The sequence below is a fragment of the Dendrobates tinctorius genome, unplaced genomic scaffold (genome assembly GCF_039654945.1).
Source record: "Dendrobates tinctorius isolate UK_male_01 unplaced genomic scaffold, ASM3965494v1 ptg000115l, whole genome shotgun sequence".
Lineage (NCBI taxonomy): Eukaryota > Metazoa > Chordata > Amphibia > Anura > Dendrobatidae > Dendrobates > Dendrobates tinctorius.
In genome coordinates, this window is record NW_027361783.1 from 15,039,253 (window position 1) to 15,067,010 (window position 27,758).

At 44.1% G+C, this 27,758-nt stretch overlaps 1 protein-coding gene across 1 annotated transcript in view; it reads right to left on the bottom strand.

The window, feature by feature from the left end:
- Positions 1–27,758, bottom strand: part of DOK6 (docking protein 6) — an 800,529-nt gene that overhangs the window by 296,644 nt on the left and 476,127 nt on the right. The window contains 1 exon segment of the mRNA XM_073590016.1: positions 9,803–9,922. Coding sequence (XP_073446117.1) covers positions 9,803–9,922 — 120 coding nt within the window.

The window sequence follows — 27,758 nt, forward strand, 5'->3', positions numbered from 1 at the left end:
TACCGAGGAACAGCTGAAGGTGCTGGACCACGGTTACTAGGCAGAAGGTACTTGTGCTACAAAGCACTACCAAGGACCAGCTGACGGTGCTGGACCTCGGATACCGAGATGGAGGCACCTAGGCCAAAGGCTCTGGCGAGAACCAGCAGACAGTGCTGGAACCTGGGTGGGTAGCAGAAGGTACCCATTCAAAGCAAAGTAGCCAGGCCGCAAGCCGGCCGCAGTTACCGAAACCCACAGTCCTACAGGGGGTCCATGTCCCATTGGCACTACGGATCCAGCCTTCAGTGCCAGTTCCCGCAGCCCACATAGGAGTCACCTAAACTGCAGGCACCGTAGAGTCGGCTAACCCGGCCGCAAGACGACAGGACAACGGATTGGTGGCATAGTTACCTTGACACTACCCGGAAACAGCAGGCGTGCTGGAACCAGGCTGGGCAACAGGGAGTCCCCATGCCAAAGACACTGCCGAGCACCAACTGGCGTTGTTGGAGCCCAGGGACAATCATGGTGTAGGCCGAGGCCTACTTGGTGGTAGTTTTAGATTGTTTGTAGGCTACAACAGACTGTCAACGTGCTCCAATTAGGCATCTGTCTCCACTCTGTTTCCAGGATTTCACGTGACCACCAACACCACCAGTTTATGCGTACAGCAGCCGTCTGCCCAATCCACACGTGTTGCTGTGTTACTGGGATTCTGTAATGTCAGCAGATCCCCTGATGTGTGTCTGCCACTGTCTCCTGCTCTGTCCACATTCCCACCGCTTGCAGTGGGAAGGTGGACAGCGCAGGAGACAGTGGCGGACACATATTGGGGGATCTGCTGACGTTACAGAACCCCAGTAACACAGGAACACGTGTGGAATGCGTGGACGGCAACTGTGAGCAGGAACTGGCGGTGTTGGAGGTCAGGGGAAATACTAGAGACAGAGTGGAGACAGAGGCCAAATCAGAGAATGTTTAAATCTGAAGTAGTTACAATTTGGAGGCAGCAGCAGTTTGCCCTCCACACAGCAGGGGATCAGCTGACGTTACCGAACCCCACTTTCACATGAACGAGTGTGTTTTTCTGTGTGGACAGCACTTCCGAGCACCAACTGGCGTTGTTGGAGCCCAGGGACAATCATGGTGCAGGCCGAGGCCTATTAGGAGCCAGGTGTAAAGCTGAGGTATTTTGACTTTGGAGGGAGCAGGACACTTTGCCCTCCACACAGCAGGGGATCAGCCGACGTTACCGACCCCCACTTTCACATGAACGAGTGTGTTTTTCTGTGTGGACAGCACTTCCGAGCACCAACTAGCGTTGTTGGAGCCCAGGGAGAACCAGGGTGCAGGCCGAGGCCTACTTGGTGGCAGTTTAAAATTGTTTGTAGGCTACAACAGACTGTCAACGTGCTCCAATTCTGTTTCCAGGATTTCACGTGACTACCAACACCGCCAGTTTATGCGTACAGTAGCCGTCTGCCCAATCCACACGTGTTCCTGTGTTACTGGTGTTCTATAATGTCAGCAGATCCCCTGATGTTTGTCTGCCAATGTCTCCTGCTCTGTCCACATTCCCACCACTTGCAGTGGGAAGGTGGACAGCGCAGGAGACAGTGCCGGACACACATTGGGGGATCAGCTCACGTTACAGAACACCAGGAACACAGGAACAAGTGTGGAATGCGTGGACGGCAACTGTGAGCAGGAACTGGCAGTGTTGGAGGTCAGGGGAAATACTAGAGACAGAGTGGAGACAGAGGCCAAATCAGAGAATGTTTAAATCTGAAGTAGTTACAATTTGGAGGCAACAGCAGTTTGCCCTCCACACAGCAGGGGATCAGCTGACATTACCGAACGCCACTTTCACATGAACGAGTGTGTTTTTTTTCTGTGTGGACAGCACTTCCGAGCACCAACTGGCGTTGTCGGAGCCCAGGGAAAATGAGGTAGTAGGCCGAGGCCTACTTGGAGCCAGGTGTAAATCTGAGGTTGTTTGACTGTGGAGGGAGCAGGACACTTTGCCATACACACAGCAGGGGATCAGCCGACGTTACCGACCCCCACTTTCACATGAACGAGTGTGTTTTTCTGTGTGGACAGCACTTCCGAGCACCAACTAGCGTTGTTGGAGCCCAGGGAGAACCAGGGTGCAGGCCGAGGCCTACTTGGTGGCAGTTTTAGATTGTTTGTAGGCTACAACAGACTGTCAACGTGCTCCAATTAGGCATCTGTCTCCACTCTGTTTCCAGGACTTCACGTGACTACCAACACCGCCAGTTTATGCGTACAGTAGCCGTCTGCCCAATCCACACGTGTTCCTGTGTTACTGGTGTTCTGTAATATCAGCAGATCCCCTGATGTTTGTCTGCCAATGTCTCCTGCTCTGTCCACATTCCCACCACTTGCAGTGGGAAGGCGGACAGCGCAGGAGACAGTGCCGGACACACATTGGGGGATCAGCTCACGTTACAGAACACCAGGAACACAGGAACAAGTGTGGAATGCGTGGACGGCAACTGTGAGCAGGAACTGGCGGTGTTGGAGGTCAGGGGAAATACTAGAGACAGAGTGGAGACAGAGGCCAAATCAGAGAATGTTTAAATCTGAAGTAGTTACAATTTGGAGGCAGCAGCAGTTTGCCCTCCACACAGCAGGGGATCAGCTGACGTTACTGAACCCCACTTTCACATGAACGAGTGTGTTTTTCTGTGTGGACAGCACTTCCGAGCACCAACTGGCGTTGTTGGAGCCCAGGGACAATCATGGTGCAGGCCGAGGCCTATTAGGAGCCAGGTGTAAAGCTGAGGTATTTTGACTTTGGAGGGAGCAGGACACTTTGCCCTCCACACAGCAGGGGATCAGCCGACGTTACCGACCCCCACTTTCACATGAACGAGTGTGTTTTTCTGTGTGGACAGCACTTCCGAGCACCAACTGGCGTTGTTGGAGCCCAGGGACAATCATGGTGCAGGCCGAGGCCTATTAGGAGCCAGGTGTAAAGCTGAGGTATTTTGACTTTGGAGGGAGCAGGACACTTTGCTCTCCACACAGCAGGGGATCAGCCGACGTTACCGACCCCCACTTTCACATGAACGAGTGTGTTTTTCTGTGTGGACAGAACTTCCGAGCACCAACTGGCGTTGTCGGAGCCCAGGGAAAATGAGGTAGTAGGCCGAGGCCTACTTGGAGCCAGGTGTAAATGTGAGGTTGTTTGACTGTGGAGGGAGCAGGACACTTTGCCATACACACAGCAGGGGATCAGCTGACGTTACCGAACCCCACTTACACATGAGCGAGTGTTTTGTCTATGCGGACAGCACTTCTGAGCACCAACTGGCATTGTTGGAGCCCAGGGAAAATCAGGTAGTAGGCCGAGGCCTACTTGGAGCCAGGTGTAAATCTGAGGTTGTTTGACTGTGGAGGGAGCAGGACACTTTGCCATACACACAGCAGGGGATCAGCTGACGTTACCGAACCCCACTTACACATGAGCGAGTGTTTTGTCTGTGCGGACAGCACTGCTGAGCACCAACTGGCGGTGTCGGAGCACAGAGAAAATCAGATAGTAGGCCGAGGCCTAGTTGGTGGCAGTTTGCGATTGTTTCTAGACTACTACTAACTGTCAACGTACTCCAATTAGGCCTCTGTCTTCACTCTTTTTTGAGTATTTCCTCTGGCTTCCAACCACGCCAGTTGCTGCTCTGAAATGCCGTCTGCACAACCCACACTTGTTCCTGTGTTACTGGGGTTCTGTAACAGCAGCTTCTCCCTAGAGGTGAGTCAGGCAATGTCTCCTGCTCTGTCCACATTTCCACTACAAGTAGTGGGAATGTAGACAAAGCAGGAGACATTGCTGTGCTCAACTCTGGAGATGAGCAGATGTTACAGGACCCAGGTACCACAGGAACAAGTGTGGATTGTGCAGACGGCACTTGAGAGCAGAAACAGGCGGTGTTGTAGGCCGGAGGAAATACTCAAATCAGAGTGGAGACAGAGGGCAAATCAGAGAACATATTAAATCAGAGGTAGTCAGAAGTTGTAGGCAGCAGGAGAGTTTGCCGTACACACAGCAGGGGATCAGCTGACGTTACCGAACCCCACTTACACATGAGCGAGTGTTTTGTCTGTGTGGACAGCACTTCTGAGCAACAACGGGCGTTGCTGTAGCCCAGGAAATAAAGTTCAGGTCATAGAAACATGAACACAACAGGAGACCTGGATCCTGTTGCCAGCCAATTATTTATTCTGGAAGAGGACTGGCAAATTCAGGTGAGATCCAGGCCTTGTTCATTTTCACAAAAGTGAGCCGGTCAACATTATCGGCGGATAGTCGCGTGCGACGGTCTGTTACCACGCCACCTGCAGCACTAAAGACACGTTCCGATAATACACTGGCAGCAGGGCAAGCCAGCACCTCCAATGCATACTGGCTAAGCTCTGGCCATGTATCCAGCTTAGAGACCCAATACTTGAACGGGGAAGAGCCGTCTGGGAGAACACTAACAGGGCACGACAAGTAGTCTGTCACCATCTGACGGAAACGTTGCCTCCTGCTGACTGGAGCAGTCTGTGATGGTGTAGCCGTTTGTGGCGGTCCCACAAAACTTTTCCACATTTGGGCCATACTGGCCTTGCCTTGTCCTGCGGCACTGCCTCTGCTACCTCTTTGTGCAGAGCTTCCTCCACTGCCTCTACCCACATGGCTGCTTTGAAAAGCACTACCAGCAACACTTGTGGGGGGAATGGAGAACATGATGGCCTGCACAAGTGTTTCTTGGTACTCCCGCATTTTTTGCTCCCGGTTCAACTGTGGTATGAGGCTTTGTAAGTTGTCCCGGTAGCGAGGATCTAGGAGGGTGTACACCCAATAATCAGCCGTGTGGAGAATGTTGGCGATGCGGCGGTCATTTAACAAGCACTGCAGCATGAAATCAACCATGTGCTGCAGACTGCCAACTGGACGGGAAACGCTGTCCCCAGCTTGAGGCAGCATCTCTGCCTGCTCAGCATCACCCCACCCTCGCTGTACACACTGACTACTAGAGCCTTGTGTACCTCCCTCCTCTGGAGAGATGTGTTCCTCCTCCTCCATTGACTCCTCGTCATCCTCCTCACTAAGTATCCCCTGCCTGGGCCTTTGTGTGGAAGCACGTTGCGCAGACTTGCCAGAAGCAGATGGCATTTCTGACTGCTCATCCTCGACCTCTTCAAAAACCTCCTCACTTAGTGCTTGTGAGGTTTTTTGAAGCAGACAGATGAGGGGGACAGTCATGCTGATTAGTGCATCATCTGCACTGGCCATCCGCGTGGAGTCATCGAAGGCACGCAAAACTTGGCAGATGTCCCTCATAGTGGCCCACTCAGTGGTGGTGAAGTGTGTCCGGCGCACAGTGCGACTTGTTTGCGCCTGATGCAGCTGGTACTCCATTACTGCTGCCTGCTGCTCACACAACCGCTCCAACATATGTAACGTTGAATTCCACCTGGTGGGGAGGTCACATATGATGCGATGTTCTGGCAGGCGGAATCGGCGTTGCAGAGATGCAATGCGCGATCTTGCCATGCTGGAACGCCGCAAGTGAGCACACTCTAGGCGAACCTTGTGCAGCAGTGCATCAAGATCCGGATAGTCCCTCAGAAAGCTCTGCACGACCAAATTGAGCACGTGTGCCAGACATGGTATGTGAGTGAGGTTGCCTAGGCCCAGAGCTGCCACTAGATTTCGGCCATTGTCACTCACTACCAAACCTGGCTGGAGATTCGCTGGCACAAACCACACATCGCTCTCCTGCTTGATGGCATTCCAGAGCTCCTGTGCTGTGTGGCTCCGATTCCCCAAAGAAATTAATTTAAGGATGGCCTGTTGACGTTTGGCCACACCTGTGCTCATATCTGGCCTAACAGGCTCACGCAGTGCTGATTCCGAGGAACTAGAGTAGGAGGAGGACTCAATATGTACAGACTGCATTCCTGCAATCCTTGGAGTTGGCAGAATACGTACAGAGCCACTCTCCAGATCTGTACCCGGCTCCACAACATTGACCCAATGGGCAGTGAGGGAAAGGTATCGTCCCTGTCCATGGCTACTGGTCCACGCATCAGTGGTCAGGTGGACCTTGCTACTGATGGCATTTAGTAGCGCATTTTTAATTTTTCCCTCCACATGCTTTTGCAGGGCAGGGACAGCTTGCCTGCTGAAATAAAAGTGGCTGGGCACATTGTATTGTGGAACTGCCAATGACATAAAGTTCCGGAAGGTGTCAGTCTCCACCAGCCTGAATGACAGCATCTCAAGGGCCAGTAGTTTGGCAATGCCGGCATTCAGAGCCAGTGCTCGGGGATGGTTTGCCGAGTATGGCCGCTTTTTCTCCCATGCCTGTGCTACCGATTGCTGATGACTGCGAACGTGGTTCAGTGGGTGGAATTTCACTGGGTCTCTGGACAACAGTGGCAGTGGTTCTTCCATGGCGTTCCAGTGAGGAAGCCGAACCAGCTGTGTGTGATCTGGAGGAAGAGGCCCCAACACGAGCTGAAGAGGTGGTAGGTGCTGCTGAAGGTTGGCCTACATCTTCAGTGTGTCTGTGTAACTCCACCTCGTGCTTGGTACGCACATGTTTCCACATATTTGTGGTATTGAGGTTGGTCACATTTTTCCCTCGTTTCACTTTCTGATGACACAGCTTGCATTTGACAAAGCAAATGTCATCTGCAACTGTGTCAAAAAAAGTCCACGCACTGCAAGTCCTGGGAGCGCCCGTTTTGTGTTTTGGAAGAGGATTGCTCCTCACGGGTGCCAAAGTGGAGGCTACAGGCAACCAAGTCTGCCCCCGCCCTCTCCCTCCTCTTTTGGCCGTTCGGGGAATCTCTTCCTCAGAGCTGCTCCCACCACCTTCCTGTGGCTGATGCCATGATGGGTCAAGGACCTCATCATCTCCACTCCCCTCTTCAAGCACCGGCTGGTCCTGGGTTGTCTCGCCAGCACCGTACGCACCAGAAATTGGCAACTGAGTCTCATCATCATCTGATGCATACTGAGGTGTGCTGACCATAGGCACTGGCCCACCCGCCTCTTCAGATTCAGAGGGACAAAGCAGTTGCGCATCACTGCATACTCTCTCTTCTTCACGCTCTAGAATGCTGCTTGGCTGGCCACCTCTTTCCAAGCCAACAGATTCTGAGAACAGAAGTAAAGATTGAGATGGCTCCTGTCCAGGGCTCTCAGACTGCCTGGGCAATTTGGCAGGTGGTGAAGAGACAGATGGTTGCTCTTCAGTGCTCTGGCCTTGGGAGGATGCGGAAGTTATTGAAGTGGATGCGTTAGCTGCCATCCATCCGACAACGGCTTCAATTTGTTCGTCACGCAGCAGTGGGGTACGGCGAGGTCCTACAAAGCTGCGCATGAAGGACTGTTGCCTGGTAAAAGTGGGGGATGCCGGGTCACTGGTGGCCGCAGCAGACACCGAATCCCCACGTCCTCTCCCTGCTGAATCCCCCCGTCCTCTCCCTGCTGAAACTCCACGGCCACGACCACGTGCCTTACTCCCTGCCTTCTTCATCTTGGTAGACTGATAAAGATAGGCAGAAAAGTAAAAAAGGGGTGGCTTAGTGTTCTTATTCCTGAACACCTGCTAACCAGTATAAGAAACACTAATTTGGCTAAGAGTGTGTGTACTACACTTTAATATGATCTAATGTGGCCTAGACAACTGTAAAGTGAAGTGTTTAGTGAACTTTATTTCCTTTTTTTTGGGTGGGGGGAAAGGAAAGGATGTGACCAAAGTTTGAAAGCTATAGTATCACAAACTTTTTGGAGCGATTACAATGCAGGAAGCTAACCTACAATGCAATTGATGAGGCTCCAAAAAATAGGGTGATACTAGCCTGGCTGGCCCTGAAGGGCACAAGCCAGCAAAAAGGCTCCTCTATCTAATCCTATATAGTGTTTGCAACCAACCAATGACAATGGATGCGGTTGGAAGCACACTAATATAGGAGCAAAAATCTGGCTAAATTAGCTGCAAAAAAAGGACTATGTATGAGGCAGTGACGCACGCTGAGCGGACTACAGCTAGCGGTGGCTGTAGAACACACTGCAACGTGAGCTGCACTCACACACAGAGAGACCTATCAGACAGCCAAAAACAGTGCAGAGAAATGGGCTATAGCACTGAAAGGCTGCTGAAAGGCTCCGCTGTCCACTCCTTTAGTGTTTGCAACCAACGTATATGGATACGTATGGAAGCACACTATACAGGAGAAAAAAAAAGCAGCAATAAAAGAAAAATGTGTATGAGGCAGAGACACACGCTGGCCAGCCTACAAGCAGACGTGCCTGCAGGACACACTACACAGCGTGGGTCTGCACTCACACAGCCCTTGCAGACAGCTGTGAAAACAGCATTGCTAGGGAAAAGCAAGCTACAGTGGTGGTTTATGTAGCCTGGGTTAAGCAGTATATGTTTTGTGGAATCGCTATTTCTAACTGTCCCTCACAGTCTTCAACAGCAGCCTGTCCCTAACTGAATTCACAGCAGAGTGACCAGAAATGGAGGCTGCAGCGCTTTTTATAGTGCATCATGACATCATTTCAGCAGCCAATCACAGCCATGCAAGTAGTTAACATGCCTACATGCTTAACAGGATATGCCCACACTTCTGAGGATCCCCATTGGCTGAATCAAATCGAGCGGGCTCCTAGCATTATGGGAACTTCCGATTCCAGTATTCGATATGAAAAAAGTATCGGAACTAAGTTTCGGAATTCCGATACAGCTAATATCGGCCGATACTCGATACTTGCGGTATCGGAATGCTCAACACTAATCATCACTCTTTGTTTTTCTTTATACTAAAGGTAGATCTTAATGTCACTGACTGTATATTTTCCTGCTGCAGAAAAAATGTGTAGGTACTCTGGATTGATGAGTCAAAATTTGAAATATTTGGCTGAGACAGAATGTAGCTTGTTTGCTGAAGTGCTGAAGAACGGTACACTAATGAATGTTTGCAGGTAACAATGAAGCACAGTGAGAGTTCCTTGCAAGTTTGGGACTACTTTTCAACTAATAGTGTTGGAGTAACTCAGTGCATTAACTCTTAGAAGGATACATTGTAAAACTTGTTGCTAATGAGTGGCATCTCTATCAGTGTCATCCTGTTGAGCTCAATTGACTTGGACTTGAGTGTTATTTCCCCTAAAGTAATTATCTGTGGGGAATTCTTAAAATGTCACAGATTTATCAAGTTTCAGTTGCAGCGCCAGGCCTGACATTGTAGAAAATACCATCATCAAAGCATACTTTTGTGCAAATTAGATACATTACAAGTATTTCTAGCTGTACAAAGTAATTTGCATTCTTTCATAGAAGTAGATCAAATATAAATCAACATAAAGAAGTCACTTGCAGAACGTAAACTCAACATGGTAACCAAAAAAATCTCTAATTCCACAGGATCACCCAAGGTTAAAGACAAATATATATAAAAACTTTGGAAAGAACATAAGATTTGGATGGCAAACATCTTCATTGTTTGTAAGAGGGTAACATAAGCTGTTTCAACTCTGTCAGTGTGATGCCTGACCCTGTAGATGGCTCTGCATCAACAACTGGCAAAAAGTAAGTGAGAATACAGTAGTTGTGTTAAAGAGCTCATTCATTGTTCTAAAAGTTGAGATTTTTCATCTATATATTTTACTTATTTACTTTAACTTTTTTTTTACTTTTAATTAATCCATATTTTTGCAAAATTAAGGTCTTCAATGTTTAGGAGTCTTACTCTCCTACATTATATCATGATATAAAAGAATGATACTCACCATTTTGTTCCCTTTGTACCCCAGCAGCTAATAGATCTGGTTCACCAAGGCTTATATCATTAAGTCTTGTTCCTAAACACTCCATACATAAAGACTTGCACCATTCCTCCGCTTCCAGTTCTAAAGAGGAATATGAAAGGAAATATATATAAAACTTTACATAATCCACGGTTTACAAGGCTTGGTATAAGTAGGAACAGTTGTGTAGATTTTTACAAGAATCGCAGGTGCATATAACTCTCTATTCTGCAAATAACACCAGTGATTGGAAATGGACAGTTTAATTTCATGTACTGTACTAATGCAGCCTGATATTAACATTGCAAAGTAAAAAACAAGACAAAGTATTGGCTTTATAACTTTGCATTATTTTTTCAGCTTTTTTAGCACATTTGAATGCTAATTCGATTTGTGGTAAATGTTCCTGACTATGGTTTTTAAAAGAAATATAAATACCAAAGTAAACAATTCAGAGATGATCGTATTATAGCTTATACTAAGTGTAATTTCAATGAACAACGTTAAAAAGCACAAAAATAAATGTAAATGTCAAATGGCAAACACATTGGCCTTTTCAAAGAAGAACACAGTTTGCATAAAGCAGTATAACTATTATCAAACTTTGAGTTATGATTGTTAAAAGGGCAAGAGCAAAACTGTATTTTCAAAGAAATGCCAGGTAGCTCTCAGTACCATTAATGCTTTGTCTGCATAAGCATTATTCTCTTAATAAGCTAGTGTGTTTGGGCCTTAAAAAGCCATCTGTCTGTCTTTCACCCTGCAAAACTGCTGACAACACTGGTTAAGTGACCTGGAAATCAGTTTAAAGGGAGCCTGCCATGCCATACTAACCGACTCCTGCACTACAAACATGCATATTTTGCTTTAAAATGCTATTTTTTCTTTAAAAAAATATAATTTAAAGCTTGGCTGAAGATAAAGGGGCTAGTCCAAATAGCTTGTCCTTGGCTATTCCACGATACTCAGATGCATTTAGGGGTACCTCCCTATGTGATTATATAGTGATAGATCTGCCAGTATAGCTGAGTGGGCAGGGACAAGCAAGTAGGGACTATTCTTAGTACTTGTGGGTGTATGCCATCTGGACCCGGAGATTTATCTATTTTAATCTTATTTAGCCGATTTTGCACCTCTTGTTGGGATAGATTGGTGACCCTTAATATAGGGTTTTCTTTTTCTCTCCGTATTTCACCTAGCATTTCATTTTCCACCATGAATACAATGGAGAAGGTGTTTAATATATTAGCTTTTTCATCATCATCTACAACCATTCTTTTCTCACAATTTTTTAAGGGGCCTACAATTTCACTTTTGATTTTTTTACTATTGATAAAGTTGAAGAACAGTTTGGGATTAGTTTTACTCTCCTTAGCATTGTGCTTCTCTGTTAACTTTTTGGCAGTTTTAATTAGTTTTTTAGATAAAGTATTTTTCTCCCTATAGTTTTTTAGAGCTTCAATGGTGCCATCCTACTTTAGTAGTTTAAATGATTTCTTTTTACTGTTAATTGCCCCTCTTACTTCTTTGTTTTAGCCACACTGGTTTTTTCCTATTTCTTGTCCTTTTATTCCCACAAGGTATAAACCGCTTACAGTGCCTATTTAGGATGTTCTTAAACATTTCCCATTTATTATCTGTATTCTTATTTCTGAGGACATTGTTCCAGTCAACCAGATTAAGGGCATCTCTAAATTTATTAAACTTTGCCTTCCTAAAGTTCAGTGTTTTTTGTGACTCCCTGACAAGTCCCCCTAGCGAAAGACAAGTGAAACTGTACAATATTGTGGTTGCTATTTCCTAGATACCCGACGACCTGCAGATTTGTCATTCTGTCAGGTCTATTAGATAGTATTAGGTCTAAAAGTGCTGCTCCTCTGATTGGATTCTGCACCAATTGTGAAAGATAATTTTTCTTGGTTATTAGCAGAAACCTATTGCCTTTATGCATTTCGCAGGTCTCTGTTTCCCAGTTAATATCTGGGTAGTTAAAGTCCTCCATAACAAGGACCTCATTATGGGTTGCAGTGTCGTATATCTGCCTTAGTAGTAGACTTTCCATGATTTTTGATATATTTGGGGGTTTGTAACAGATCCCAATGAGAATTTTGTTACTATTTTTCCCTCCATGTATTTCGCCCTATATGGACTCGACATCTTCATTCCCTTCACTGATATCCTCCCTTAAAGTGGACTTTAGACAAGAATTTACATAAAGACAAACCCCTCCTCACCTGCGATTTTTACTATCCTTTCTAAACTAACTGCCCAGTCATAGCTTTCATCTAACCATGTCTCAGTTATTCCCACTATGTCATAGCTACCTGTAGGTATTTATGCTTCTAGTACTTCCATCTTGTTTGTCAGGCTTCTGGCATTTGCGAGCATGCAGTTTTGAGGATTTTGTTTTGTTCCAATCTCCTCCCTGTGGATTGTTTTAGAAATTTTCTTACCTACCCTTCATCTCTAAACTCTTGGAGTGCCTGGTTTACTCCCGCCTTAGGCTACTTTCACATTTCCGGCTTTTAGAATCCGGCACCCTGTGGTGAAAATTTCCCAAACCGGATCCGGCGATATGTGGTTCCAGATCCGGCTTTTTCCCCATTGGGATACATTGTTGCCGGATTATGCCGCATTAGTACGCTGCGCATCTGGGTTGTCCCGGATCTGGCGCAAAGTGACAATGCGGCGTTGTGAAAAAATGTTGCATGCAAAGTTTTTTTCCTCTGCTGGACGGCTATTTTCCTCGGGCCAGAATGCTAACCCTTCAAGCGGCGGCAGCAATCAAAGATTCTCTCTCACCCCATCACTCTGTCTGCTCCAGCCTCCCTCGTCCCATCGCACTGTCTGCTCCAGCCTCCCTCATCCCATCGCACTGTCTACTCCAGCCTGCCTCGTCCCATCGCACTGTCTGCTCCAGCCTCCCTCGTCCCATCGCACTGTCTGCTCCAGCGCTGTTCCTTTAAATTTCTACTCTGCCGTATCCGGCAAGGAAAACGATCTGGTGTCACCGTTTTCTCTAGGATCCAGTATTGTGGCTTTTCACCGCACACCGCCGGATCCAAAAGCCGGAAATGTGAAAGTAGCCTTACTCGTTACCTCTCCATTCACTACCTCAAAGACCCTTCACAGTCTAGCTTCCACCCCCTACATTTGACAAAAACTGCACTCATCAAAATGACCAATGACCTTCTGACAGCAAAATGTAACAGTGACCACTCTCTGCAGCTTTCAACACTGTTGACCACCATCTCCTACTCTCTAAGCTTCAGTCACTAGGCATTAAAGACACTGCTCTTCTGGTTTTCTTCTTATCTTTCTGACTACTCCTTCAGTGTTTTGTTTGCTGGCTCCACTTCATCTCCTGTTCCTCTCACTGTTGGGGTACCTCAGGGCTCAGTTCTTGGCCCCTTTCTCTTCTCTCTGTACACTGCCCCAATTGTAGAGACTATCAGCAGATTTGGGTTTCAGTACCATCTTTATGCTGAAGACACACAACTATACATGGCATCCCCTGACCTTACCCCCATTGTACTTAAGAACGCCAGTGACTGTCTGTCTGCAGTCTCCAACATCATGTCCGCTCTCTATCTGAAACTCAACCTTTCCAAAACTGAACTTCTGCTACCGCCATCTACCAACCTCCCTAAATCTGACATTTCCCTCTCCGTAGGTGGCACCATAATTACACCACAGCAGAAGGAGCACTGTCTAGGTATTATGTTTGACACCAATCTCTCCTTCACCTCCCATATACAATCTCTTGCCCACTTTTGCCGCTTACACTTACACATCTCTAGACTCTGCCCTTTTCACACCAGGGAGACAACAAAAACCCTCACTGTCACCCTGATCCACTCCCGCCTGGATTACTGTAACACTCTATTAATTGGCCTCCCCCCTCAGTCAACTTTCCCCTCTCCCATCCATCCTTAATGCAGCAGCCAGGGTTGTCCATCTCGCTAATCAGTATTCGGACACGTCTGCTCTTCGCCAGTCGTTATACTAGCTGCCCATTCATTATAGGATCCAATTCAAAGTACTTGTTCTCATCCACAAAGCTCTCCACAGTGCAGCACCCCCTTACATCTCTTCCCTCATTTTTGTCTATTGGCCCAGCCGATCGCTGCAGTCTGCAAACGACTTTCGACTAACCTCTGCAGTAATATGTACCTCCCACTCCCAACTCCAAGACATCTCCCGCGTTGCGCCAATCCTCTGGAATGCTCTACCCCAAGAAATTAGGACCAGCTACAACTTGCACAGCTTTAGGCGCTCCCTCTAAACACATTTGTTCAGAGCAGCCTATCATACTCCCTAATCAGTCATTTTACGTGTAAGTGTGTGTATTTGTAGCCCATTCACCATCTCTATCTACGCCCACTCCCTCAAGATGTCTGTACCATCATTGTAAATACACACCTGTACTTTGTATCTCCCCCCTCATTGTAGATTGTAAGCTCTCATGAGCAGGGTCATTTTATTTTTGCATTAATTATTGTATTATTGTTAAAGTTGCTAATTACGACTGCTGTGTTTGAAGTTGTTAAACTGTAAAGCGCTGCGGAATACGTTGGTACTATATAAATAAAGATCATTATTACTATTAGTATCATGTTGTGCATTGATGTGAGCCACAAAGTCCTTCGAAGTGAAACTGTTCTTGGATGTAATACACAATTTGCACTTGAAAATTGGATCACGTGCCTTTATGATGCTTGAACTGATTGGACAGATAGTTATTACCAAATACAACAATTTTAAATATCGTCTTGATGATATCAACTGGGATTTAACTCCGGAGTCTACTTTCAAGTAGTCAGATAGCTGTGAAATCAGTTTTATCGATTATTACAAAAATCAATATATCAAGCAGATCACAGACCTGAAACAGCCTGCTCTCATACACAATCCCAGAAAAGCAATAGGTCCAGGAAAAATGCCAACAGGGCCTATTATTCTGATTCCAAAATTCTACACTTTAACAGGTTTAACTGATAGAATGAGAGCTGATTATTCTGTAATGAAAGAGCTAGCAAATCACATGCGACTAGTACCAGAATAGAGAGAAAAACAAGTGGGAAAAATGGTGGCATTTCTGCCTGTATTGAACTGTTTTCGCTGTGTCTTTGGCTAGTTAGTGACATTTCAGGCCTACATTGAACTTTTTTTGCTGTGTCTTAGCCTACTGATTGACACAATTTTGCTGTGAAAAAAAATACAGGCCAGATATTTGAAAATGGTGTATCTTTGTCACATGGCTCATCGATCTGTGGGCTACAAATTGCACCATTTGAGGGCTCCTTTTAATTTTGTTTGCTGTGTCTTAGCCTAGTCTGGTATCTCTGTCACACAACTCACCTATCTGTGGGCTAAAAATTGTGGCATTTTTATTGCTCCATTGAACTTTTTTTGCTGTGTCTTAGCTTAGCTATAGACACAATTTTGCTGTTTTAAAACAAAATACAGGCCAGATATTTTAAAGTGTGGTATCTCTGTTACATGCCTCACCTATATTTGGGCTAAAAATTGTCATTTGAGGGCTCCACCAAGATGGTGAGAGGCGATGATGCCATAATTAGCATCACCATGCCGATTCTCTGTGTTCTGAAATGCTCTCTGCTCACAAAGAGGATGGATTGCAGGTGGAGCACAATGAGATGGATCATGGAACCCTACAGGGTGATTACACACAGCACAGCCTCATGTCATCTCAACGTGGATTGGTTGACAATGAGGAGGAGGAAGAACAGGAGCTATAGACGTTACTACAAGCACATCTGTCATACTGTAAGTTCAGCGAGGATGGTCAGAGGACAGCGAGGAGGAGGAGGAGGAAAGCATGGTCAGTTGTCCTATTGGTGAGGACATGGAAGTCTTGCCGGTTAGCAGTCTGCCACGCATGGCTGACTTTATGTTGCGCTACTTTTCCCATGACCCTTGCATTCTCCAATTTTTGGGTGACAGTTACTAATGGTTGGTGAAACTTCTAGACCCATGCTACCAAGAGAACTTTCAATCTCTTCCTCCAGAGGCAGACAGGTGTACTAATATGGTGCAGTACCAGAAGGCCATTGTTGCGGAATTATTAAAAAAAATCCCATCTGAAAATGCTGGCGGCAGAGGTCACAGGTCGATGGACAACCAAGGAGTACAAGCGAGAGAGACACAACTTCAATCCAGCAGAGGCAGGGGAACACTGGCAAAGTTCTTGCAGAGTTTTCTCAGACCCGCCCATCACAGTGGCCCTGAGGCATGGGGTACTATCACAAGGAGTGCAAAGTTTTGGAAGCTGCTGTGGGAGTACTTTGCTGACTGTACCAATGTCCTCCGGGATTCTTCTATGCCTTATAATTATTGGGTATCCAAGCTGGACACGTGGCATGAACTGGCTCTCTATGCCTTGGAGGTCCTGGCCTGCCTTCCTGCTAGCGTTTTGTCAGAGCATGTTTTTAGTGCTGCTAGTGAAATTATAACTGATAAGTGCATCCGCCTGTCAACTGAAAATGCTGACAGGCTGACTCTTATAAAAATAATCAAGGGCTGGATTGGGCCAGACTTCTCTAGACCACCGAATGATAACAGCAAAACATAACCTCAAATCCAGTGTCACTTTTGGGAGGTATATTAACAATGCACCTCTTCACACCCACACCTGGGTATACACTTTCTGATTTTGGCTATTTGCTGTTATCTTCCTCCATCTCCTCATCCTCATCAGCCATCATCATCAGATAACCATGGTGACCGTAGTCCCTGATGCAACAGTCCCGTTACTATGTTAAAGGGTGTTTATGATGCCCGTAAAAAAAGTTTACTCAGTATGTTGATGTGTACCCCCAGGGAGAAATGTTTGTCAGCCCATACACTTAGTGTATGGGCATTACAACAACAGGAGACCCCTCCTTTAAATTGGGAAAAGATTTCTAGTAGGTCATCCTCCACATCTCTTGCAAGGGGTATTGGGGTGTGTCCAAATTTGTGGCAGGCCTTGCATTCATTGCATAGGCAAACAGTATTGGAGAACCACTTCCTAATAATGTGAATTTTGTTGTTTGGTCAACTTCAACAATGTAATTCTCCACTGCCTGTTCTTCAGCCTCAACACTGAAATTCTCCTCTGCTGGTTCTTCAGGCTCAACACTGCAATGCTCCACTGCTGGGTCTTCAGCCTCAACACTTAAATGTTCCACTGTCGGGTCTTCAGCCTCAACACTTAAATGCTCCACTGCAGGGTCTTCAGCCTCAACCATGCAATGCTCCATTGCCGTGCCGTTAGCCTCAACACTTAAGTGCTCCACTGCTGGTTGTTCAGCCTCAACATTTAAATGCTCCACTGCCAGGTCTTCAGACTCAACTATGCAGTGCTCCACTCCTGGGTGTTCAGCCTCAACACTTAAATGTTCCCCTGTCATGTGTTTAGCCTCAACACTTAAATGCTCCACTGCTGGGTCTTCAGACTCAACTATGCAATGCTCCAATGCCAGGTCTTCAGCCTCAACACTTAAATGTTCCATTGCCAGGTCTTTAGCCTCAACTATGCAATGCTCTAATGCCGGGTCTTCAGCCTCAACACTGCAATGCTCCACTGCCAGGTGTTCAGCCTGAACACTGCAATGCTGTGCTGCTGGTTCTTTAGGTTTAACACTTCAATTCTCCATTGCAGTGTCTTCAGCCTCAACACTGCAATTCTCCACTGCAGTTTCTTCAACCTCAACCCTGCAATGCTCCAATTCAAGTTCTTCAGCCTCAACACTTGCACTCACTTCATGGGCAAACATTATGAGAGAACCAAATGAATAATGGTAACTTTGGCTTCATGTGGCCATCCAGGATGTCTCTTCAAATGGTTATTGGGGTGCATCCAAATTTGGAGCAGGTCTTGCATTCACTTTATGGGCAATTATAATGGGAGCACCTAATGAAAAATTGGAACTTTGGTTTCATGTGGCCATCCAGTATGTCGGTTCAAAGGGTTATTGGGGTGCGTGTAACTTTGTGGCAAGGTGGGCCTTGCATTCAATGCATAGGTAAACAGTATGGCAGTATAAAATTTCTAATAATGGGAACTTTGGTTTCATGTCGCCATCCAGGATGTCTGTTTCAAGTGTTACTGTGGTGCCTGTAAGTTTGTGGAAGGCAGGCCTTGCATTCACTTCATGGGCAAACTGTATGGGAGTGAAAAAAATAAGCATAATGGGAACTTTGGTTTCATGTGGCCATCCACTACATCAGTTCAAAGGGTCATTGGGGTGTGTGTAACTTTGGGGCAAGGTAGCCCTTGCATTCAATGCATAGTCAAATACTATGGGAGACCCACTTTCTTATAATGGGAACATTTTTTCATGAGGCCCTCCTGTACGTCTCGTCAAAGGGGTATTGCGGTGCATCCTAATTTTTGGCAGCCCAGCCACTCACTGCATAGGCAATAACAGTATAGGAGACCCACTGTTTAATGATGGGAACAACAAAGCATAGCCGGCTGATGGACCTTTAAGAATATTAATGCCACCTGATGCCCCAATAAAAATAGGCTTTGTGACTTTCAGAGTCCCTCCTTCATTAATGAAACAGGATGTGTCTTATAATGTGTGCCACAACACATGGCCAGCTAAGGTTGTTAAATGTTAAAATGACATTTCCCAGTGAATGCATTTGTATTAGTTGAAAGCAATGCTAAAGTTGAAAAACACATCAAAAACGCTACGTGTGAAAATAGCCCAAGTGGCAGAGGTACAGTCATATGTAAAAGTTTGGGCACCCCTATTAATGTTAACCTTTTTTCTTTATAACAATTTTGGTTTTTGCAACAGGTATTTCAGTTTCATATATCTAATAACTGATGGACTCAGTTATATTTCTGGATTCAAATGAGGTTTATTGTACTAACAGAAAATGTGCAATCTGCATTTAAACAAAATTTGACCGGTGCAAAAGTATGGGCACCCTTATCATTTTCTTGATTTGAACACTCCTAACTACTTTTTACTGACTTCCTGAAGCACTAAATTGGTTTTGTAACCTCATTGAGCTTTGAACTTCATAGCCAGGTGTATCAAATCATGAGAAAAGGTATTTAAAGTGGCCACTTGCAAGTAGTTCTCCTATTTGATTCTCCTATGAAGAGTGGCATCATGGGCTCCTCAAAACAACTCTCAAATGATCTGAAAACAAAGATTATTCAACATAGCTTTTCAGGGGAAGGATACAAAAAGTTGTCTCAGAGATTTAACCAGTCAGTTTCCACTGTGAGGAACATAGTAAGGAAATGGAAGAACACAGGTACAGTTCTTGTTAAGCCCAGAAGCGGCAGGCCAAGAAAAATATCAGAAAGGCAGAGAAGAAGAATGGTGAGAACAGTCAAGGACAATCCACAGACCACCTCCAAAGACCTGCAGCATCATCTTGCTGCAGATGGTGTCACTGTGCATCGGTCAACAATACAGCGCATGCATAACGCCTTTTTGTATGACCAAACAACTCAATCTTTGTTTCATCAGTTCACAGGACCTTCTTCCAAAATGTAACTGGCTTGTCCAAATGTGCTTTTGCATACCTCAGGCGACTCTGTTTGTGGCGTGCTTGCAGAAACGGCTTCTTTCGCATCACTCTCCCATACAGCTTCTCCTTGTGCAAAGTGCGCTGTATTGTTGACCGATGCACAGTGACACCATCTGCAGCAAGATGATGCTGCAGGTCTTTGGAGGTGGTCTGTGGATTGTCCTTGACTGTTCTCACCATTCTTCTTCTCTGCCTTTCTGATATTTTTCTTGGCCTGCCACTTCTGGGCTTAACAAGAACTGTACCTGTGTTCTTCCATTTCCTTACTATGTTCCTCACAGTGGAAACTGACTGGTTAAATCTCTGAGACAACTTTTTGTATCCTTCCCCTGAAAAGCTATGTTGAATAATCTTTGTTTTCAGATCATTTGAGAGTTGTTTTGAGGAGCCCATGATGCCACTCTTCATAGGAGAATCAAATAGGAGAACTACTTGCAAGTGGCCACTTTAAATACCTTTTCTCATGATTTGATACACCTGGCTATGAAGTTCAAAGCTCAATGAGGTTACAAAACCAATTTAGTGCTTCAGGAAGTCAGTAAAAAGTAGTTAGGAGTGTTCAAATCAAGAAAATGATAAGGGTGCCCATACTTTTGCACCGGTCAAATTTTGTTTAAATGCAGATTGCACATTTTCTGTTAGTACAATAAACCTCATTTGAATCCAGAAATATAACTGAGTCCATCAGTTATTAGATATATGAAACTGAAATACCTGTTGCAAAAACCAAAATTGTTATAAAGAAAAAAGGTTAACATTAATAGGGGTGCCCAAACTTTTACATATGACTGTACATTTTTTGGGGGGTTATTTATTTTTAATTGCATACAAATCATTAACCTGAAAAAGATGTTCCTTAGCATATTTCCCAGGAAAATACATTTTGGTTTCGTTTTTGTATATTTTAGTGTGCACCTGTAAAAGTGGCATAACACTCTGACAACACAGTTCACAGCAGTGACATAGGAGTCAGAAATCCTTCCAGGGATCTTCCCCATGATATTCCCATGTCATTTGAGCACTGTTCCCATCGATTTCAGACTTTTTAGACCCTAAAAGGACCCCCGAGGGTTCACGGCAAAAATGCTCTGGTTTCCCATAGACTTACATTGGGCTCGTTGCTCGGGTCAAGCACCCGAGCATTCCAACTTGCTCGACCAGAGCAACGAGCACCCGAGCATTTTAGTGCTCGCTCATCACTAAAAAATATCCATTTAGCTGCTGATTCAGTTGCATATTGTAGATGTACTAATTCCCAGTCACACATTTAACCCCTTCACCCTGAAGCCGGTTTTCACCTTTCTGACCAGGCAAATTTTTACAATTCTGACCATTGTCACTTTATGAGGTCATAGCTCTAGAACACTTCAGCGGATCTCGGTGATTTTGAGAATGTTTTCTCATGACATATTGTCACTTTATAAGGTCATAGCTCTAGAACGCTTCAGCGGATCTCGGTGATTTTGAGAATGTTTTCTCATGACATATTGTACTTTATGATAGTGATAAAATTTATTTGATATGACTTGCATTTATTTGATAAAAAATGGAAATTTGGTGAAAATTTTGAAAATGTCGCAATTTTAAAACTTTTACTTTTTATGCCTTTAAATCAGAGAGTCATATCACACAAAATAGATAATAAATAACATTTCCCACATATCTACTTTACATCAGCACAATTTTGGAACCATAGTTTTTTTGTTAGGAATTCATAAGGGTTAAAAGTCGACCAGCAATTTCTCATTTTTACAACAAAATTGACAAAACCATTTTATTAGGGACCAGCTCACATTTGACACATGACAGAAAATACCCAAAAATGACACCATTCTAAAAACTGCACCCCTCAAGGTACCCAAAGCCACATTCAAGAAGTTTATTAGCCCTTCAGGTGCTTCACAGGATTTTTGGGATGTGGAAGAAAAAAATTAAACATTTACTTTTCTTTCACAAAAATTTTACTTTTGACATAATTTTTTTTACTTTCTCAAGGGTAACAGGAGAAAATGGACCGCATATTTTGTTGTGCAATTTCTCCTGAGCGTGCCAATACCCAATATGTTGGTAAATCTGTTTGGGCATACGGCAGGGCTCGTAAGGGAAGGAGCACCATTTCACTTTTTGAATGTAAAATATGCTGGAATAATTAGCAGATGCTATGTCACATTTTGAGAGCACATAATGTGCCTAAAAAGTGGAAACCCCCAACAAGTGACATCATTTTGAAATATAGACCCTTTATGGAACTTATCTAGATTTGTATTGAGCACTTTGAACCAACAGGTGCTTCACAGATCTTTTTATCTCCATATTTTGCATTATCATAAGGGTAACAGGAGAAATTGCTCAAAGCAATCTGTTGTGCAATTTCTCCTGAGTACACTGATACCCCATATGTGGGGGGATACTACTGATTGGGTGCACGGCAGAGCTCGGAAGGGAAGGAGCACCATTTAACTTTTGCATGTAAAATTTACTGGAATAATTAGCAGATGCCATGTTGCATTTGGAGAGCCCCTCATGTCCTAAACAGTGGAAACCCCCCACAAGTGACAACATTTTGAAAACTATACCCCTTTGGGACCTTATCTTTATGTGTACTGAGCACCTTGAACCCCCAATGGAGCGCTATTTGCCTCCTGGAGCGCAGATTTTCCTAGACTAGTTTGTGGATTCCACAAATATAACCTCTAAGTGCGAGAAAAGTAGCACTGCAGACTGTCAGATCAGGATCTGACAGGCAGGGAAGGAGGCATGCTGGTGCCTGCTCTCAGCAGGAGTTCACAAGCCATCTTTCCTGCCTGACCCGGAAGGACTCAATGGCCATCTTAGTGCTGTAGTGTCTCCATGGAAGCTATCAGGCCAACGTGATCGCATCGCATTGACCTGATGGAAGCATGATGCTGCGCGATCGCGCTGCCATACTAGCATGGTGCATGTTGGGAAGGGGTGAGGATGAGACTTTTAAAACAGTTCATCATATATCACTTGAATCTCAGATTTCTAGTCACAGACTAAGACCATCATTACTATTTTCAATCTGATACATCAGCACTGATTTTGAACAACACAATTGCATTAGGTCTTTATCCCTATCATGTGTGCTTCTATACCCATAAAGTACAGGTATGAGATGGCATTTCATAGCTGACCCATATACAGTGTGGAAAAAGGTATTTAGTCAGCCACCAATTGTGCTAGTTCTTCTACTTAAACAGATGAGAGAGCCCTGTAATTGACATCATATGTAGACTACAACTATGAGAGACAAAATGAGAAACAAATCCAGAAAAACACCTTGTCTGATTTGGCAAGATTTGTTTTGCAAATTATAGTGGAAAATAAGTATTTGGTCACCTAAAAACATGATAGATTTTTGGCTCTCACAGACCTGTAACTTCTTTTTAGGACGCTCCCCTGTCCTCCACTCATTACCTGTAGTAATGGCACCTGTTTGAACTTGTTATCAGTATAAAAGACCCCTGTCCACAAACTCAAACAGTCACACTCCAAACTCAACTATGGTGAAGACCAAAGAGCTGTTGAAGGACACCGGAAACAAAATTGTAGCCCTGCACCAGGCTGGGAAGTCTGAATCTGCAATAGGCAAGCAGCTTGGTGTGATGAAATCAACTGTGGGAGCAATAATAAGAAAATAGAGGACATACAACACCACTGATAATCTCCCTCGATCTGGGACTCCAAGCAAGATCTCACCCCGTGGGTTCAAAATGATCACAAGAACAGTGAGCAAAAGTCCCAGAACCACACGGGGGGCCCTAGTGAATGACCTGCATAGAACTGGGACCACTGTAACTTTGGCTACCATCAGTAACACACTATGCAGCCAGGGACTCAGATCCTGCAGTGCCAGACGTGTCCCCCTGCTTAAGCCAGTACATGTCTGGGCCTGTGTGAAGTTTGCTAGAGGGCATTTGGATTATCCAGAAGAGTACTGGGAGAATGTCATATGATCTGATGAAACCAAAGTAGAACTGTTTGGTAGAAACAAAAGTTGTCGTGTTTGGAGGAGAAAGAATGCTGAGCTGCAGCCAAAGAACACCATACCTACTGTGAAACATGGGGGTGGCAACATCATGCTTTTGGGCTGTTTCTCTACAAAGGGACCAGAATGACTGATCCATGTACATGAAAGAATGAATGGAGACATGTGTTGTGAGATTTTGAGTGTAAATCTTCTTCCATCAGGAAGGGGATTGAAGATGAGACATGGATGGGTCTTTCAGCATGATAATAATTCCAAGCACACTGCCAGGGCAACAAAGGAGTGGCTTTGCAAGAAGCATATGAAGGTCCTGGAGTGGCCTAGACAGTCTCCAGATCTCAACCCCACAGAAAACATTTGGAGGGATTTGAAAGTCCGTGTTGCCCAGCAACAGGCCCAAAACATCTCTGCTCTAAAGGAGATCTGCATGGAGGAATGAGCCAACATACCACCAATAGTTTATGCCAACCTTGTGAAGACTTACAGAAAATGTTTGACCTCTGTCATTGCCAGCAAAGAATATAAAAAAAAATTTGAGCTGAACTTTTGTTGTTGAACAAATACTTATTTTCCACTATAATTTGCAATTTGCAAAATAAATCTTCCCAAACCAGACCAGGTGATTTTCTGGATTTGTTTTCTCATTTTCAAAATCATGTGGAACTGCAGATTTCAGAACATTCAACTTGAACTCGTTCCTCCATGGACTGATCTGCTCATCTCTACTATAGAGATATTCTTCCCTACAATTTGAACTTCTAGGGAAGAATACCTCTTGACATATGGCACTCAGTGGATTCTGTACCTCAGCACAACAGGCTGTTCTGCTCTAGAATTAGCACTATATGAATTTGAAAATAAATTATAATCAAGGGTTAAATTTCAAAAACATCATTTTTACATATACAAGCAAAGCACAACAAGATCATAATCAATCAATTACAGTTAAAAACAGAAATTTCTGATTCACTTTATCTAAATTTAGTAGATAGACAGTAAAAATAACAGACATTAAAATTAATTTAAAGCGGGTTTCTGGAATAGCAAAAAAATGCTTCATTATAATTCTTAATTCTTAAAGCATTGACTGAATTTTACCAGCCATGAAGTTACAAAAGAAAATTCTACAGTCATAGACTTTTATACATAATGTGACAATAAGCTTGTGGGTCTATTTTGATTCATTTTTCTACTTCGAAAGTGTAGAAGTAAAGGTAATGCAGACAGGATAATAAAAAAATCATGATATTGCCAAGCATTCATATACCGTATTCTTTGCCTTATAAGACATAATTTTTTCCACAAATTTGGGTGTGTCTTACAATGCGAATATACCTTTACTGCTGGAGCAGGGTCCCAGGGTTGCTGCTGGAGGAGGCAAGAGTGGAGTGCTGCTGCAGGCCACAAGCTGGGATGGTGGGGTGTTCCAATGTGCAAATCTGCAGGTGTTCGGTGTGTGGGGGTTCAGCTAACATTTTGTGAAAGCCTGGAACCCCCGCACTTCCATGGTTTACTATGCGGTGGGCTCTGGGAAAATGGCTGTCGGAAGTGGCACATGTGCAGATGGAGATCTCGGCACCAAGATCTCGGGAGATGAGATCTCAGTGCCAAGATCTCCATCTACACATGAGACACCCCCAGCCATTCTCCCGTAGCCCACCGAATAGTAAACCATAGAAGTGCAGGGGCTCCGGGCTTTCACAAATCGTCAGAGTAGCCCCCGCACCACCGAACACCCGAAGCATCGCACATCAGAACACCCCTTTCTCCCAGTCTGGAGTCCGCAACATCGCCCCATTCCTGCCTCAGCCAGCAGTCAACCTGAGAACCTGCTTCACCGCAGCCACCACCCCCGGTAAGCAATAAGACACATGGATTGTAAGAAGCACCACCATTTTATTAAAAAAAAGTTTTTTTCCTATTTTTCTGCACAAAATTTGGGTTGCATCTTATAAATCGGTATGTCTTATAGACCGCAAAATACAGTGTATATAGAAACTTTTGATTTTTTTAAGTTGGATATTTTGAAACAATAATTGTCTAATAGTATTTGTAAAATTTAGACTCAATTTTTTATTTAGCTTGTTTTTTTGGTATCTTAAAGCTATATTCAAATTGCTTTTAGGAGTACTTTAACATACACTTTAATATGCACATACTAAATAGTGCCTCCAGCGTATGTCATATAGTGGTATTTATCACCTAAGAACCTCATTATAAAAAAAAGTATACATTTATACAATGTACTATATTTTTGTACAGGTTACTGGTCTATTTACTTACTTCATCACTCCAAAAAATGGTATCAATTGAAAAAAGTAAGAATCAAGCATAGCCTTTTTTAAAATATGATCCTATGGTGGCGCATGTACAGTGGGTGTGGAAAGCATTCAGACCCTTTTAAAATTCATTCAGGATATTGCTGTATTTGGCCGCATTCATGTTTCCTTCAATTGCAATCAGACGTCCTGTCCCTGCAGCTGAAAAACACCTCCATAGCATGATGCTGCCACCACCATGTTTCATTGTTGGGCAGGCAATGAGTTCAGAGAGAATCACTGCACACATACAAGAAAAATAATGCTTTAGGTGAGTATTTATTTGATGCTGATAGGTGAAGCGACAATTTAAACGATGTTTCGGCCAATTAATGGCCTTTATCATATAGTCGCCCTTTCAAAAAAGCATCATGGGAAAACCAGGTAAGTAGTGTCACCGCAATGAAATATGACATAGAGGTTATTAGGTCCTGTTTCGAGTCAATGCCCAGTGTAAGCAATGGGTTCAGGAGGAGCCGGTCTCCAGGGAATATGAGCTTAATTCATTGGTGGCGCAGTGGAGGATGCAGACACTTCTGTCTCCCTGCCGTGAATGTGCAGGTGATGAGCAGTGCATGGTTTTCTCCACACATACCGCTTAAAATTACCACCAATAATTTCTATCTTTGTCTCATCAGACCAGAGAATCTTATTTCTAATAGTCTGGGAGTCCTTCATGTGTTTTTTAGCAAACTCTATGCGGGCTTTCATATGTATGCACTGAGGAGAGGCTTCCATTGGGCCACTCTGCCATAAAGGCCTGACTGGTGGAGGGCTGCAGTGATTGTTGGCTTTGTGGAACTTTCTTCCATCTTCCTACTGCATCTGTGGAGCTCAACCACATTGATCTTGGGGATCTTCTTTACCTCTCTCACCAAGGCTTCTCTCCCATGATTGCTCAGTTTGGCTGGATGGCCAGGTCTACGAAGACTTCTGGTGGTCCTAAACTTCTTCCATTTAAGGATTATGGAGGCCACTGTACTCTTAGGAACCTTGAGTACTGCAAAAATTCTTTTGTAACCTTGGCCAGATGTGTGCCTTGCCACAATTCTCTCTCTGAGCTCCTTGGCCAGTTCCTTTGACTTCATGATTCTCATTTGACCTGACATGCACTGTGAGCGGTGAGGTCTTATATATAAGGAAATGGACAGCATGTGATTTAAATATGAGTGTCTGTGCAAATGATCTGAATACTTATAATAATGTGATATTTCAGTTTTTCTTTTTTTAATACATTTGCAAAAATTTCTACATTTCTGTTTTTTTCAGTCAAGATGGGATGCAGAGTGTACATTAATGAGAAAAAAATGAACTTATTTGAATTTACCAAATGGCTGCAGTGAAAAAAAGAGTTAAAAATGTAAAGGGGTCTGAATACTTTCTGTACCCATTGTATTGGCAAGACATAAGTTAGAGGCATCTATTTAATGTTCTGGTGTATGTGTTGGACTCATAAATGAGATGTGAGCATTGTCTTACTTTGATCTTAATAATGAAGTCAAATGATATTATTAAAGAATTCCCATGGAATTTGCTTGTGGTGAAGCCTGGGCTCGGATTATAATCTATTTGTCTATGCTTAAAAACAGCTGTTTATTTTTTCAAGTTTGATGGGCTAGTGTGCATAAACCAATAACTTTGCTTATGCAGGGTTTATTCATCTTAAATCATCAAAGGAATATACTGTGAATCTCGGCTCCTTGTTTCTGTCAGGTTACAGGATTTACAAGATTTTAGCATCTTATTTTTCACTAGTGATGACTATACAGTAATCAAAGGTGCATTATTTATACCTGACAAATATATATTGCTAGAATTTCCAGGAAATACTTAATTAACTCATGTTAATTCACCTTTTGTGGACCTTTTCAAGCACAGATTTGCAGTGTCAAACAGACAATTAGAAACTATTTTGCTCTTGGATGTGAGTGCAAAACAAAATGTAATCTAACTCCAATAAATGTCAGAAGGGCCTTTATCCAGTATATAGAAGCTCAAAGTAAAATAACATTTCAGAAAATTTATAGAAGTCTAACTTTTCTTCAATGGA